Source organism: Rhinichthys klamathensis, unplaced genomic scaffold (assembly GCF_029890125.1).
Source record: "Rhinichthys klamathensis goyatoka isolate OS25496 unplaced genomic scaffold, OSU_Roscu_1.1 h1tg000352l_1, whole genome shotgun sequence".
Classification (NCBI taxonomy): Eukaryota; Metazoa; Chordata; class Actinopteri; order Cypriniformes; family Leuciscidae; genus Rhinichthys; species Rhinichthys klamathensis.
In genome coordinates this window covers 1373270-1389606 of record NW_026606863.1, presented here as the reverse complement: position 1 = coordinate 1389606, position 16337 = coordinate 1373270, and the positions used below count along the sequence as shown (strand labels likewise).

Below are 16337 nucleotides of genomic sequence, written 5' to 3'. Positions count from 1 at the left end.
AATGACACAATATTAATTATCATCTCCTGTCAGCAGGGAGCAATATTAAAGTGCCCATAGCTGGGCGCAAACCACTGCCTCTTTTATGAGATTCTGAGTTGGTTTAAAATCATATTTAGTCATTGGTATATTGCCAAAGAAATATATATTCATATATATTAGGGATGCTCATATTGACCGTTTAACCGTTAACCGAAAGTAACATTTTTGACCGATTAATACTATCAGTTAAACGATTTAACAGTTAAAAGTTTTTTTTTTTTTTTTTTTTTTTTTTTAAGTTTGCTGCATAGTAAAAAAAATACTATATAGCCTATATTTGTTAACTCACGGGGCGCGTCAACACGCGCAACCTAGTGATGTATATCTCGAGACCGGTCTCGAGACCACTTTTACGTGGTCTCGGTCTCGTCACGGCCTTGACGGTCTTTGGTCTTTGGTCTTGGACCTCTCGGTCTTGTCTAGGTCTCGTTGTCTCAGACCGACATAGTGGTCGGGGGATTTAGCAATATCAATATCCACGACGATATCCGCAACGGATTGAAGCGCGCGTGCGAGTGAAGACAGTGCGGTGCGCGAGCCGTATCCGCGCCACTGATCGCAGCGGCAACGAGCACTTTGATCACTTGATTTAAAAAAACACATATCATGTACAGTTTTTGATGTATTAATATTTAGTAAAACACATATCAGTGACATGATGGGTTTTAACTTCATTCAGGAGATTTTGGGTAACTGCACAACTGACAGATGACTTTGAGCGCACCGCCAACGGTGTGTGTGTGTGTATGTGTGTGTAACCATAGCGACAAACAACCAACTTTCGGATCCTGGACTTTAGCTTATAATTTCGTTTTTAAAAATATAATTATGTATTTAAAAGTTGCAGAATGGATTCATTTGGAGACTTCGAAATCGGCAGAGATAGGCAGGCAATGCAAAACAAAATCTTACAAGTTATTGCTTAGCTTCAACAACACTAGTCTGTTTTTTTTCCCCCCTCCGGTCTCGGTATTGGTCTCGACTTGGTCTGTCTTGGTCTTGGTCTTGTCTTGGTCTCGATACCCTCTGGTCTTGGTAGTGTCTTGGTCTCGGTTTAGGCGGTCTTGACTACAAGTCTAGCGCAACCACACGTGCCTACAGACATATTTCACCGAACAAGCAAAATGAAGCGAGCGAGCGAAAGGAAGTGCTGTGTGGGACCATTTCGAAAGGGCGACGAAGTTACTTGCAAAATATGCTACGCGGCATTTAAATACAGCAGTTGTTACAAGTACAAACATCACTTGCGAAGCAAACATCCACAAGCAAATGAGAGTCGCTTCACAAAGCTGGCCACTCGAGTGAGACGTTATCTCTGTGTTCCCGGGACATCTGTGCCATCGGATCATGTGTTTCCCCCGCGGGTCGAACTCAACAGACTAACCCCACATCATGTAGACATGTTACTTTTTTAAAATAAAAACTAGACAATGTGTGGCTTGAGGTAGGCCTGCAATTTTTATTTGCCGAAAAAACTTAGCCTGGAGGGAAAGAAATTGCCGGTTTTTCAAAGTTTCAAACGGATTCAGTGATTTATTTTTGTCTTAATTTGTTCATTATTTAAGTAAAAAAAAATATTTAGTGTAGGCCTATTTTATGTTTTTTATTTATATTATTTTATTCTGTTTTTCACTGTTGTCACTGTCAAGTGCGTGGAAATTTGATGTGAATCTGGGTTCTGTTGTTGATCTGTTCTGCTGTTTGCACGTTAAAATAAACCTGTGAATTTTTTTTCTTCGTATTTTTAACGGGTCACAGACACTCGTCAATTTTATTTTTATTTTATTCAATAGTGTATTATAATCTTATCAGTTAAGGGTTAATACTCGAGCGGCGGTTGTCGGTGGGGAAAATTAACCGAAATGAGCATCCCTAATATATATAAACATATCACTAAAAAAAAGCATACAAGTATACAGACTTATATAAATATAAAAGTGTGTCCAATAGCACAAATACAATAATAATGACATTTGTAAATTATAGTAGATAAAAATAATTCATATTTAATATAATTTACTACTGGGCTGCCAGAGCGGAAGAAGAAGAGGAAGAGGAAGAGGAGGAAGAAGAAGAAGAATTATTATTATTGTATTACATTACATTATGTTTAATTATATTATTATCAATTGCAATTATTGTTTGCAAGAGTGTCCAATAGATAATAGTCCAATACATAATAATAATAATATACTGTATTTATATTAATATTTATAGGATTTTTAAGTAAATGATACTAAAATAAAATAAATAATATGCTGCTCAGGCTTTATTGAGGATGAAAGTGGATCGAGGAGGAAAACAGTGTGTCTCCTCACCTTCAGTCCTGGAGGAGTGTTAGGAGGAGTGGCGGATCTTCAACACACAAAAGACAAAAACAGAAAGAGAAGACACAGACATGCACTTAGAGACAATAGAGCCCTGCTGAGCCGAAAGATATTACAACCAGTTAGAGAAAGTTATGAACAAGAAGGGCAGAGAACGAAGAAGAAAAGAGTGGAAATTAGAGTCGTTCAGAAAATGGATGGTTTTTATGGAAATGAAAGGAGTCGAAGGAACACGGTTTCTATTGGTAGACGTTTCTCATTTTGTCTTTCATAAAGAACAAGTCATTTTCCAGTGTGAGATGGTGCTGTACTCTTCTGGTTAAAATCAGTCCAAGATGACGTGCATATATAAAATTGTCCAAACTATACAAATTATGTTCATTATCACACTAACAAAAAAAGTATCATGGTTTTTAATCACAGTACCATGCCATTATTATCAATACCATCACTGCTGTTAACATTAACCCTATAAAGCCTACTGTATCATATTTGATACGAATATTACTAAGGCCTCTAAATTATCAATATGATCAAACAAATTACTACATGCCTTCTGTCGTTTGATTGATAGTTTACACTTCTTTTGCAAGTAAAAGTATAATTTTTAGTATATTTGTACAAACGCGCGCCTTCAGCTCGTTCTTCACGTGTGAAATCTTTACTGATTTTTATCAAGTAAACGTAGGAATCACTATATGATATTGTTAGTAATATTTCAAGACGAACACTAACTGGACTGAATAACTTATCCATACATATTTTTTTGAAAAATGTAAGTATTTAATATGATCATCAGCCTTTTCAGGAAGTTTTATTTGTTCATCTCTCAATCATCGTTATATTGCATTGCATTATGTTTTAAATCTACAGATCTTTGATCATAAAAGCATACATTTAAATATCATCTTACTAAGACATATTATTGTCAGGTATAGTGATGACTGATATTTCTATCATTTTACGTAATTATATGCTATGCTGTTATAAAGACCTCAATGATTTACATTACAGGCAATAGAATTTCATCTTACCTTGTGGTCAAAATAAATATCAGCATCTGCACCAAATTGCATATTTTTGCTCAGTTTGGGCATCGGAATAAAATTGAGCCATTTTTTCATCCATATTATATCATACTATTGATATAGATTTTGTCTAAAGGTTCAACAAACGGTTCCATTAAAAAAAAAAAAAGATTTCTTGGACTATTATTTCATATGTAAGTTGGTAAGTTAAACATTTTGATGAAAGTTTACAAAGACAAACATTTTTAGATCATGAATGTGTGTTAAAGGGGTGGTTGATTATGATTTCACTTTTTAAATTTAGTTAGTGTGTAATGTTGCTGTTTCAGCATAAACAACATCTGCAAAGTTACAACGCTCAAAGTTCAAAGCAAAGGAAAATATTTGCTTTTATAGAAATAGTTTTTTAAGGACTACAACAAACGGCTGGTAGGAACTACACGAGTTTCTTCACGGGTTAGTGACATCACTAACCCTAAAATTTACATAAACCCCGCCCCCGGCAACGCGATTTATAGATTATCATGCCAGAATATGCTAATCAATGACTAGAAGATAACTACACATAAGCTACATAAATTCATCAACTATCCATTCAGAAATGTCCAGTTGCTTCTACATGTTGTCACTTCTAGAGTCTGTCCATCATTGTCCGACTACAATTTGAACGTAAAAGGCTGAACAGTTTCTGAAATTTTCAGTGCATGTGTGTGTGAGGAAATCGGAGTTGCAAACACACGCGCTCTTGAAGCTCCGCCCCCTGTGCCGGGAACAGCAGCTCATTTGTATGTAAAGGGACACACACAAAAACTGCGTCAATTTTCAAAAAGCGTCAAAAAGGGACAATTGTAACATGCTATAAAAACTATCTGTGGGGTATTTTGAGCTAAAACTTCACATACACACTCTGGGGACATCAGAGATGTATTTTACATCTTGTGAAAAGGGCATTATAGTACCTCTTTTTTGATGTTTCATGTTTGATTGTTATAAATGCACAATGGTGTGTGTGTGTGTGTGTGTGTGTGGGGGGGGGGGGCAGTGGCGTAGCCACGAGGGGGCCTGGGTGGGCCTAGGCCCCCTCTGTTTTTCACTGTTGTCACTGTCAAGTGCGTGGAAATTTGATGTGAATCTGGGTTCTGTTGTTGATCTGTTCTGCTGTTTGCACGTTAAAATAAACCTGTGAATTTTTTTTCACAGGTTTATTTTTCCTCAGATTTCTGATTGCTTAAAAAAAAAAAAAAAAAACTTGAGGCAAAATATTTTTTAGTGATTATGTGAATTACACTGCGCAAACCAAAGTAATACTACCCACCGGATGAAGAAGGGTTGGCTCTCAGTCTCCACGGTAGGCTACATAAAATATTCATTTTATTTTATTTGCATTTATGAGGAAAAAACAATATTACGGACGTGTTCTCCGTTACGGACGTGAGCGCTCTGAAAGCGGCACTAAAAGATGCTTTAAAACTTTCACAGAGACATCAAACAGAAAACACAAAACCTTTCTTTAGCCTGAATTTCGTTTTGTTTTAATTGTATCTTAATTTTAATCAATGTTTCATCAACCAATTGCCCGGGTTTAATAAATAAGAAGTAAATATAGCAGACGATAGATAGGAAACGGAGGCGCCGGCGCGTGAACTGGAGCTCGTCTCATTAATGAACCGAAACTCAGCGTACTATAAGGTAGCCTACTTGCCTCATGTCTACTTTTAAAACAGAACAATTCAAAACGAAAGAAAACAGACTACAGACTGCTCTCTGCTTATGTAATCCTTATGAAATGTGCATTTTTCTCTGGCGCGGTCACTACTGAACATCGCGAGTCAGCATCGTCAACTTCATCTTAGCCGACAAAAAAAAAACACTTGTTTATTAATAAACAATTAAAATATCTCCTTGCTATATTTTACATATTCATAATCATTACTTTTGCTGATTGTGACAGCTTTTAGGTGCTTTATTGGCAGCGCGCCACCCTTACATGTAACATGAGTCGCCACCGCATCACCGCACCCACCAGAATAGGCCTGTATATATAAAATTCGTATATAAATATATATATATATATATATATATATATATATATATATGTATGTTTGTATATGTTGCCCCCTCATTTAAAGACGGGACCCCCCAAGAATAAAATTCTGGCTACCCCTGGTGTGTGTGGGGGGGGGGGGGGGGGGGGGGGGGTGGGGGGGGGTTACCTTAGTGAACTCTGAGTGCTGTAGATCAGCCTCAGGACACCAGCGCCCCCCTAGAGCCGTCAGCATGGCACAGTCCGCCTCCTCTTCAGTGATCAACAGAACATCTGGACCCGATCCAGGCGTCGAGGGCAGATCCTCCGCTTCTGAGACGCTGGGCTCATCCAGGCCTTTCAGGAGAAGATGACAAGCCTCCAAATCTGCCTCCCAAATGTGTTCCAGCGCTGGACATCCACAGCTACAGCGAGAAATACAATTAATTACACTTGCTTTGATGCTTTACCTTTATATGCAACGACATTCACACACGTTTAAATCTGAATTAAGTGCACTAATACTTTTTGGGGGTGAGTGTAACTAAGGACAAATCTCTAAAACAGAGGAACTTAATTTATCTGAGCTCCTGTCAAAGCTGATGCATCAAACTATTGGAGTCTTTCCATTAGTTGGTGAATTTTTATGAAAAATAAGCATGTATATTCATGAAATTAGACATTTCTTCTTTGCCAGTGACTTTGCAGCGTCTTTTAACTATACGTTTTTTTTATAAGCAAGGCAGAGAAGATGCTCCACTTTTAATATTAGATGTCCACTAAAGTTTGTTTGTTTTTTAAAAGATTTTTTTTTTTTTTTTAGCAAGGATACATTGAACTGATCAAAAGTGACAGTAAAGACATTTATGTAATGTTACAAATATTTCTATTTCAAATAAATGCTGTTCTTTCGAACTTTCTATTCATCAAATAATCCTGAAAAATAAAATGCATCACTGTTTCCACAAAAATATGAACTGTTTTCAACATTGATAATAATCATAAATGTTCCTAGAGCGTCAAATCATCATATTAGAGTGATTTCTGAAGGATCATGTGACACTGAAGACTGGAGTAATGATGCTGAAAATTCAGCTTTGATCACAGGAATAAATTACACTTTACTATATATTCACACAGAAAACTGTTATTTTAAATTGTAATAATATTTCCAAATATTCATGTTTTTTTAAACAAATAAAAGCAGCCTTAATGAACACTTCTTTCAAAAACATAAAAAAAATCAAAATAACGGTAGAGTATAAAAAACTTTCGGAACTATCCAACGAGAAAAAACCTGGTGTGAATAATCCCATTTGAGAACATTTAAGAGAACTGTTCAGAGATAGAAGGTATCTAATCTAATTTAATGTCTAATTTAAAGTTTAAAAAAAAACTGGACTGCGTTAGATTAAACTGAGAGGGGTCATAGCACTTGCATATTGTTGTCCTACTGTTAGTTTAACTGCTTCTGTTGTTCTCATTTGTAAGTCGCTTTGGATAAAAGAATAAATGTATATAGCTATATGAATAAATGTAAATGTCATGTTATAGTTTTTGCTTGTTCAGACTTTTCAACCTGGCAGATAATAATAAAATAAAAAAAACATTTCATAGACTACCCTATATCTTTGGTCCCTCATTATTTTAGAGGGACTCTTTTGGCTTCAATGTCACTATATAAAGACACTAAAGCTTGCTGCCGTCTCCTACAGTCCACGCAACTGGAGTTCGGCTCTTCTGTGGGCAAACTCATACGGAGAGGAGGATAATTACGGTCTTCACACCCACTTTCTCCAGAGACAGACAGCTTCATAAAGCGACAACAGACAACGCTGTACTCTCTCCAGAAACCCCATCAAACCTCTGCTCCTCCCGGTGGCTTTATTCAGCTGCCACACAAACCTACAGAGATTCATTTACATGTTTGTGTTTGGTTTCATGCATCGTGAAGGGCAGAGAAAGTAAAGTAATGTGCATAAAGGATCTCTCCGAATCCAGTAGAATTTGACATGTTAGAATGTTGCAAATGTTGGATTACAACAGAAATTGATGTTAGAATATTAATAATGTTGGATCCCAATTGAAGTTGTCGTTAGAATGTTGCTAAATGTTCAATGTCATTAGAATTTGATGTGTTAGAATATCAATAATGTTGGATCCCAATTGAAGTTGAAGTTAGAATGTTGCTAAATGTTGAATGTCATTAGAATTTGAGGTGTTAGAATGCTGTTAAAATGTTGGATCCCAATAGAATTTGAAGTTAGAATGTTGCTAATTGTTCAATATCATTAGAATTTGATGTGTTAGAATATTAACAATGTTGGATCCCAATTGAAGTTGAAGTTAGAATGTTGCTAAATGTTCAATGTCATTAGAATTTGATGTGTTAGAATGCTGTTAAAATGTTGGATCCCAATAGAATTTGAAGTTAGAATGTTGCTAAAATGTTGGATTTCAATAGAAATTGATGTTAGAATGTTGTTAATGTTGGGTTACAATAGAATTTGACATCAGAATGTTGCTAAATGTTGAATGTCAATATAATTTGGTGTTTGAATGCTGTTAAAATGTTGAATTCTAGTAGAATTTGATGTTAGAATGTTGCTAAAATGTTGGATTCCAATAGAATTTGACATGATAGAATGTTGCTAAATGTTGAATGTCAATATAATTTGGTGTGTTTGAATGCTGTTAAAATGTTGAATTTTAGTAGAATTTGACGTTAGAATATTGCTAAAATGTTGGATTACAACAGAAATTGATGTTAGAATATTGATAATGTTGGATCCCAATTGAAGTTGACGTTAAAAAGGTTGCTAAATGTTGAATGTCATTAGAATTTGATGTGTTAGAATGCTGTTAAAATGTTGGATCCCAATAGAATTTGAAGTTAGAATGTTGCTAGAATGTTGGATTTCAATAGAAATTGATGTAAGAATGCTGTTAAAATGTTGAATTTTAGTAGAATTTGACGTTAGAATGTTGCTAAATGTTGAATATCATTAGAATTTGATGTGTTAGAATATTAATAATGTTGGATCCCAATTGAAGTTGACGTTAGAATGTTGCTAAATGTTCAACGTCATTAGAATTTGATGTGTTAGAATGCTGTTAAAATGTTGGATCCCAATAGAATTTGACATTAGAATGTTTCTAAAATGTTGGATTCCAATAGAATTTGACATGTTAGAATGTTGCTAAATGTTCAAGGTCAATAGAATTTGACATGTTAGAATGTTGCTAAATGTTCAATGTCAATAGAATTTGACGTGTTGGGCTGCTGTTAAAATGTTGGATTCCAACAGAATTTGATGTTAGAATGCCTAAATTCACAGCAATCCCTGCTGGATACAATAGTGAATTTAATAAAAACGGTATACTATTTTTAGTGAAACTTTATCAAATGCTTTAGTAAAGCAGGGACCTTGATGGTTCTCACCAGATGGTTTTTATTGTATTTATGAGCAATGGAAATGTTGGCACCACAAAAAAGACCATCTATCATCTCTCTGCATTTTCTGACACCAAACAGCACCAGGAATCTGATTGACAGGTTCCTCCCGCAGGGTCTGTAATCTGGTCAATTACCTCAACATCTACACCTACACAAACAGAGAGGAATGCCCTGATGGAGGGGAGGGGGTGGCAGGGACAGTCAGTGCTAAAAAGAGACAGATAACTTAATTTTAACACCTTAGGAAGAGACACGTGTGCGTGTGTGTGTGTGTGCTATGGAAGGAACAAGCAGGTAAAGAAGCTTGTAAACTTGGCACCGGCAGTGATACACCAAAACTCTTTTTTTTGCATGTGAATGTTGGTTTTACGTGAACATTATGACACGAGTGAAGCACAAAGCTTTGAAATGCAGCCATAAAATGAACAATTCTTCAACAAATTAATATAGTTCATAAGCAACTTGCAAATATAAAAGGTGTGTTTATCTGCAAACTAAAACGGCTTTGAATGTGGTTCATCCAATTTGAATTTTAAGTGAAAAATGTTGTTTTATAAGAAGAATTGCTCTTTTCATACATAGTGACCAGAGGCTCCAAAATGACCCCCCAAAAAAAGGTACTTTTAGGTGTTTTTTTATTTTATTTCTGAAAGCTTGCAGTGTCAAACCCCATATACGTTCAATGAATGAAAACGAGCAGTCCCACCAGAAGAAAGAAAGTCATACAGGTTTGGAACGACATGCGAGTGAGCAAATGGAATATTTTCATTTTTTGGGCGAGCTATTCTTTTAATATTCCCATTTGTGCCACAGGAAAGAGAGAGAGCTAGTGAGTTTGGTCCATTTATTTTAGCTGGGCGAACAAAAGAAACCCTCGTCGGGTTGAGTATGACTGGCGGCTAATGCCTGCCTGCTTTTTGGAGTCGGGTTTCCATGGTGAGTAACAAGGAGAACAATCACTCTGGGTAAAATAAAATTGAAGGAAAGGGAGAAGAGAGGGTTTCTGGAGATAGTCCCGTGCCACAGCCCCTCCTCTTCTACTCGTACAGTAATAACCTTGGCAAGAGACGGCGCTTCTGGCATCCGAGCATGTGCTATTCCAAAGGAGCGAACGGTAAACCATATGCCATGCTTCCCTCCAGATGGACGCCCATAGTGTTTTATTGAAATGTAATGAATGCTACATTTCTACGGTTGAGTACAGCAACTAATAACTCATTCAATTATGCCAATTTGTGTGGCATTTAGGTTGAGAGAGATGCTAAATAAAAGCTTTGCAGCTGGAGCAGGTCAGAGCGAAGGAAAGTCGAACCTTTTATTACTATGCTTGAAATGTAAAGCTTCTGGTCGCCACTTATGCAGACTTAATACTAAAAGGTAGAAAATAATAGGGCGGGATTGTGTTCCTATTTTCACTCAAACGGCTTTGCTTCAGGTTGCAGATTTTACACTGGAAATCAAATGACGACCCAAAAAATGTTAACGTATAAAACTAAATTATAATGTGCTTATATTATTAATAATGCAGTTAAAGGATTAGTTCACTTCAGAATTAAAATTTCCTGATAATTTGAGAAAAATCCTCAAAAACCTTCATTTCTTTTCAACTGAAGAAAGAAAGACATGGATGAAAAGTAAATTATCAGGAATTTTTAATTCTGAAGTTAACTAATCCTTTAACTGCATTAGTCTAACAATATAGTATATTTAGCCTATATGTCTAAAAAAGTGGAAAATATGTGTAATATTATGCCTATATATAATAGAACTATTAAATATCTATAATATTATAAATATAATAGAATCTATTTATATAGTTTCAGTTGTTGTTTACATTTAGCATTATTTTTATATATTTTTGGCATTATATATGTCAAGCACATCTTGGTTCAACTAAAACAACAACAACAACAATATTATTAATATTTCAGATAAACCCACCACGGAATGGAATGTAAAAAAACAACAACAACAACTGTGATTGGTCGCTTCACATGTCAATCAGAAATTCATTCTAAGTGGGCGGATCTTGTTTATATTTAGCAGCAAGTGGCTCTAGAGCTCTAAAAAAAAAAAACATTTAAAACAGCACAAAATGAGCCAAGAGTGCTCAAAACAAATACACAAAGTGGCAGCTCACATCTCCATTTTTTCGTTTCATTTCATCTTAATTTGGAAATGTCACTTTGGACACATGAAGATGAGCTCATCAGGAACGGACTGATGCAGTCAGCGTGGACCTGAGTGATTTTATACGCTGAAACATCCAGAGAGACAGGACTGAAATAAGGCCAGACAGTGTGAACTGTTTAAATAATAAGGAAAAATCACCCGAGGGACGAGACGAGGAGAGAGTGTGTGAGACGGCGAGATGAGAAATATCCAGTACCTGTGAAGTCTGTCCTCCAGAAGCTCAATATACTTCAGGGTGTTTTCTCTTAAACTGCGCTCTGTTGAGGGGAAAGAGAACAATGTACATCAGGGAGAGATGCTGGCAAATCATACATATTCATGTCCGGTCAAGACGGTCATTTTCTCCTGTGTGAAACTTATTCAGGTCACATTCAATAACAACTAAACCTTTTCCCTTCAAATTCTCATTACTGTGAATGGTGTGGACATTGGATTTTTTATTTTGTTTGTAACATTTAAAAAAACAAGACAGAAGAACATATGCTATGTATATATATATATATATATATTAGGGCTGTCAAATGATTAATCGTGATTAATCACATCCAAAATAAAAGTTTGTGTTTACATAATATACGTGGGTGCACTTTGTATAATTATTTTATATATATATATATAAATACACACACATGCTTGTATATATTTAAGAAATATTTCCATGTATATACTGTATATAGATTTATATATATAATTTATATTATATATAAATATAAATATTTTATATATAAATAATATTTTTTTCTTAAATATACATGCATGTGTGTGTATTTATATATATACAAAATAATTATACACAGTGCACCCACATATATTATGTAAACACAAACTTTTATTTTGGATGTGATTAATCACGATTAATCATTTGACAGCCCTAATATATATATATATATATATATATATACACACACACACATACATATACACATATACACGCACACACAAAATTAACGCACAAGATACATTTTTTCAGTTTAATGGGTTAAAAATATTTAACGCAATTACAAATATTTAATGCAATTAACACAGCGTGTTACAGCCTGCTTTCTGTACGCTATATATCCTAATGGCTAAAAATTCAGGGGGGAAATTATTTCATAGAGACATCAGAAGCATTATTGGTATCGGTGATACTGGCCTTCATTCATTAAAATATGGCATTAAACAAATATTTACAATATAGGCTACTGTCTTAATGTTGTTTCTATGTTAATTTGGAGATTAAATGTTAAAATATTACAATATTAAAATATATAAAAACTTTAATGTTAGGTTTTATTAATCACGATTAATTACAGAAAATATTTATAATAAAAAAAAATATATACACAGTGTTGTGCCTGAACTTGTTCATATTTTGGGCGAACGTGAACTGAACGTACTGTATTACTGCCTGATGAACGTTACTGTGAACTCGTTCATTCTGGTGTCTGTGAACGCACGCGCTCTCAGTTTAACTTCGTTCAATAGGGTGCCAGATTTCTATAGTATGGAAGCTTGTTTCCACCACAGGTGAAAAATAAAAAAAAAGTTTTTTTCTCACAATTGCGAGTTTACATCTCAGAATTGCGTGATATAAAGTCAGAATTGCGTGATATACAGTCGCAATTGTGTGTTATAAATTCAGAATTGCGAGATATAAAGTCAGAATTGATTGATATAAAGTCGCAATTGTGTGTTATAAAGTCAGAATTGATTGTTATAAAGTCAAAATTGCGTGTTGTAAAGTCAGAATTGTGAGATATAAACTATTCTGAGGGGAATAACTTTTTTTCCTTAGAATCGGCCTGATAACTCGCAATTGCAAGTTTATATCTCACAATTCTGAGAAAAGATGTCAGAATTTCGAGATGTAAACTCGCAATTGTGAGAAAAAAAGTCTCAATTCTGTCTTTTTTTCTCGCAATTGCGACTTTATTTCTCATAATTGCGACTTTATATCTCGCAATTGCGACTTTATTTCTCATAATTGCGACTTTATATCTCGCAATTCTGAATTCATATCTCGCAATTGTGAGATAAAAAGTCGCAATTATTATTATTATTTTTTTTATTCAGTGGCGGAAACAAGCTTCCATACTATAGAGCCTTCCAGGCGAAAACCCGGCTAAAACACACCGTAAACAGGCCTTAATATGTATTGGGAAAAAACACCCAATCTGGCAACACCAGCCACCAGTGTTGCACCGCCGCATGCGTCATCAAGACAAGAAGCAGCATGTACTCGACAAAGCAGCGTCGTATGATCATTTAAACGAGTTTTATGACAAGGTCGGTGAGGATGGGAAAAATCTTACATTTCTGTGCAAACTTTGCCAATAAAATAATTGCTGTCTGTGGTTGTATATGGGCTGTGGCAATAATTTACAAAAAATAGCTCGCAGCAACATATGGAAAAAAATAACTATGAATTAGTTCATTTTTGGAACTGTGAACTTAGTTCAAAATTTTGAAGTATGAACTATGAACTGAACTAGTTCATTTGAAAATTTGTGAACTGAACTTTGAACTAGTTCATGTAGAAAGTGAACTTTCCCAACACTGCTATACACACACACACACACACACACACACACACACAAACTTTTAAATAATAGAACAATTAGATTTTTTGTATCAAAGTTGGGAGTAAATGTGCTTGCTTAATGAATGAAAATGCTAAATATCTTAATAGTTCTTATTGGTTTTAGGCTTTCTTTATACACATTTTTATTTACTTTAGCTTTTTTGGATGAAATATCACACAATCATTAATCATCACTGTTAAAAAAAAAAAATCTGCATGTTAATGTCAAGCATTGTCTCATCGAGTACTATTCCTGTGTCCTGATTTTAAAGCGTCGAGCACGTCCACTGAATAGGACACTGGCCATTGTGTCTGTCCTGTGTGAACATGAGCCTGACAGTGTCACATTCAAACTGCGTTCTCTTCCTAATCCAATTCCAACTCAAGACCTAAAACTCACACAATCTCACAGGACACAGCCAGAGAGAAAATCTGTGTTTTACAGACCCTGATTCAGTCTGAACCTGATCTGATGACAGACATGAACTCTGAAATGTGCTCTAATGCAGCCACTGGTCGCCCTTGTGACAGAGCCTAGCTTTACCACAGACGAGCCGGTCAACATCTTTACAGTGAGAGATGCTGTTTGCAACATAATGTAAGGATCTTCAACAGCAGATCAAGGGCAGATGGTGACAGTGGCACATAGTGAAGAAGTGTTGCATGTATTTAGTTTTTCTTGGATGGTAAATAATGCAGCAATCTGTTAAACATTGGAGAGTGGGAAATGGTGTGAGAATGCACATATAATAATAAGTCGAGGCCTGGCAGTTTGTGCACATGCATCCTGATCATCCAAAGCTGAGGGGAAACCTTTGCACTCTGATCAACAGGGTATCCGCAGAGATTTTACTATCAAATTTAAGACCTACACAAGTACAATTAATTTTTAATTTGTATTTTTTCATTCCACATTCAGCAGCTTTAATATTACTCTTTTGTATTCACTGCAAAAAAAAGAAAAAAAAAGTCCTTCTTCCTCAGTAATTCTGCTTGTTTTTCAATACAAGTATCTAAATATTCTTAAATCAAGATACATTTACTGGAGAAGCAAAATGACTTCAGGTATTAGGTCTTGTTTAGTAAAAACTGTTTATGCTTAAAACCTAAGCAAATATCTGCCAATGGGGTCAGAAAAAGATTTTTTTTTTCTTGTTTTAAAGGGACACTAAGTAAGAATTACCCCCATCTAGTGGTGAAATAGTATTTTGCATTCAAACGAATTTTGCTCTCCAGCGCCTCGCTTTTTCAAGTGCGTATTGCATCTACGGTTGCCGTTATGTACCAAAAATGCTATGACAGGATGTCTTGTAGTAAAGACTTCATCGAGTTTTTCTCCGGGTGAACAGCAACATGACACAACGAACAAACGAATGTTACAGTATGAGTTGCTGAATAAAGCAACTCATAAGACCACACTGAAAAACATGAACTGTTGTAATTAGTAGTAATGCCGCCTTTATTCGTTATATTTTCTAAATTACGTGATTGTTAGATATCATCATCGGATGATTCAGCAGTAGGGAGAGGAAGAGGGAGAGGTAGAGGGAGAGGAAGAGGACAGAGAGGCAGTGCATCAGTGGGATCTAGGCGAGGAGATGGACGACGAGGAGCGCGAGAGTCAACACAACGACGACAAAGATGCCCGGCAGCTACAAGAGACGATCAAAATAGAATTGAAAGTTTCCAAAGGCAGCGAAGAGAAACGACCGAGGTTTGTACAATTTATGTGTCTAGCAGTAGTATAAATTAATTGTAATTCTCAGTACAATCTTATGCACATAGCAAATTCACAACTTGAGCTAATATTAAAAACTTGAAGTAGCCTTAGGTGTGCAAACCATGCAAAAACAATCACTATCTCTATATTCTTACTGAATTTATAGGTTATAAAGAGTAAACTTACAAACCTTGTTTTTAGCACCTTCTAAATAGCTGCTATTGAGTAAAGTAATCAATAGCTGCTATTCATCAAAGAGCCTGTTTAACTTTTTTGACTATAAATGTTATACTGTCTATATAATAAAGTACACAACCAAGCAATGACAAAAAAAAATAATTAAGACTGTAACATTGACTTAGCTGTCGAGGAGAAAGCAGGCAACTTCAGCGTCTCTTCTGAAATCTTTCTGCTGCATTAGCTCTTTCCACCTTGAAAACGCTATCCCGACATTTACTCTTTTTTTTTGCAATCTCTGGTCACGTTTCCTTTTTCGTTCAAGTCTGGCCTTTTTTGGGGACGAGGATGTCTTCTCCTGTGGCTCGGCATATGTATGGTCCGCCATTACAAATAATAGAGCGATCAGCAATTATAGGAGTGCAATACAGCCGTTTAAACTTGCCGGGAATGCGCCTCTCACTGCTCTCCTCCTCCGTTTCTGCTGCTTTCAGTCACGTGACGCTGGCTCTGAGTCTGAACGAAAACGCGTTGTGGAAACGCGTTTGGTTGGTACTTTTTGACCCTCTCTGCTATTATAGTTTTTCAAGATGGCGGAACGACATGGAAGCCTCCGTGAACCTACCCGTCCCATGTACATAAAGATAATAAATTCTTCATTTACGAGGATAAGTCAGATAATTTGCAGAGGTATTTGTACACCATTGAGGACATATTTATGAATAAAAATATTGATTTCAGATAATAAAATACCTAAAAACCTACACAGTGTCCCTTTAAGCATAAACTCACTTAATTTTGATTCAG

General features: G+C 35.6%; 1 protein-coding gene across 3 annotated transcripts in view; it reads right to left on the bottom strand.

Annotated features, from left to right (window-relative positions):
- disc1 (DISC1 scaffold protein) overlaps nucleotides 1–16337 on the bottom strand; it is an 89125-nt gene that overhangs the window by 24088 nt on the left and 48700 nt on the right. For 2 of the 3 annotated variants that reach the window (XM_056232685.1, XM_056232686.1), the window contains exons 10-11: nucleotides 11267–11327; nucleotides 5611–5845 (exon numbers count right to left, since the gene is read on the bottom strand). In XM_056232685.1, the coding sequence (XP_056088660.1) occupies nucleotides 5611–5845; nucleotides 11267–11327 (296 nt within the window). Of the gene's footprint in view, nucleotides 1–2360; nucleotides 2398–5610; nucleotides 5846–11266; nucleotides 11328–16337 lie in introns of all 3 variants that reach the window. The other variant, XR_008803730.1, reaches the window with a different exon arrangement.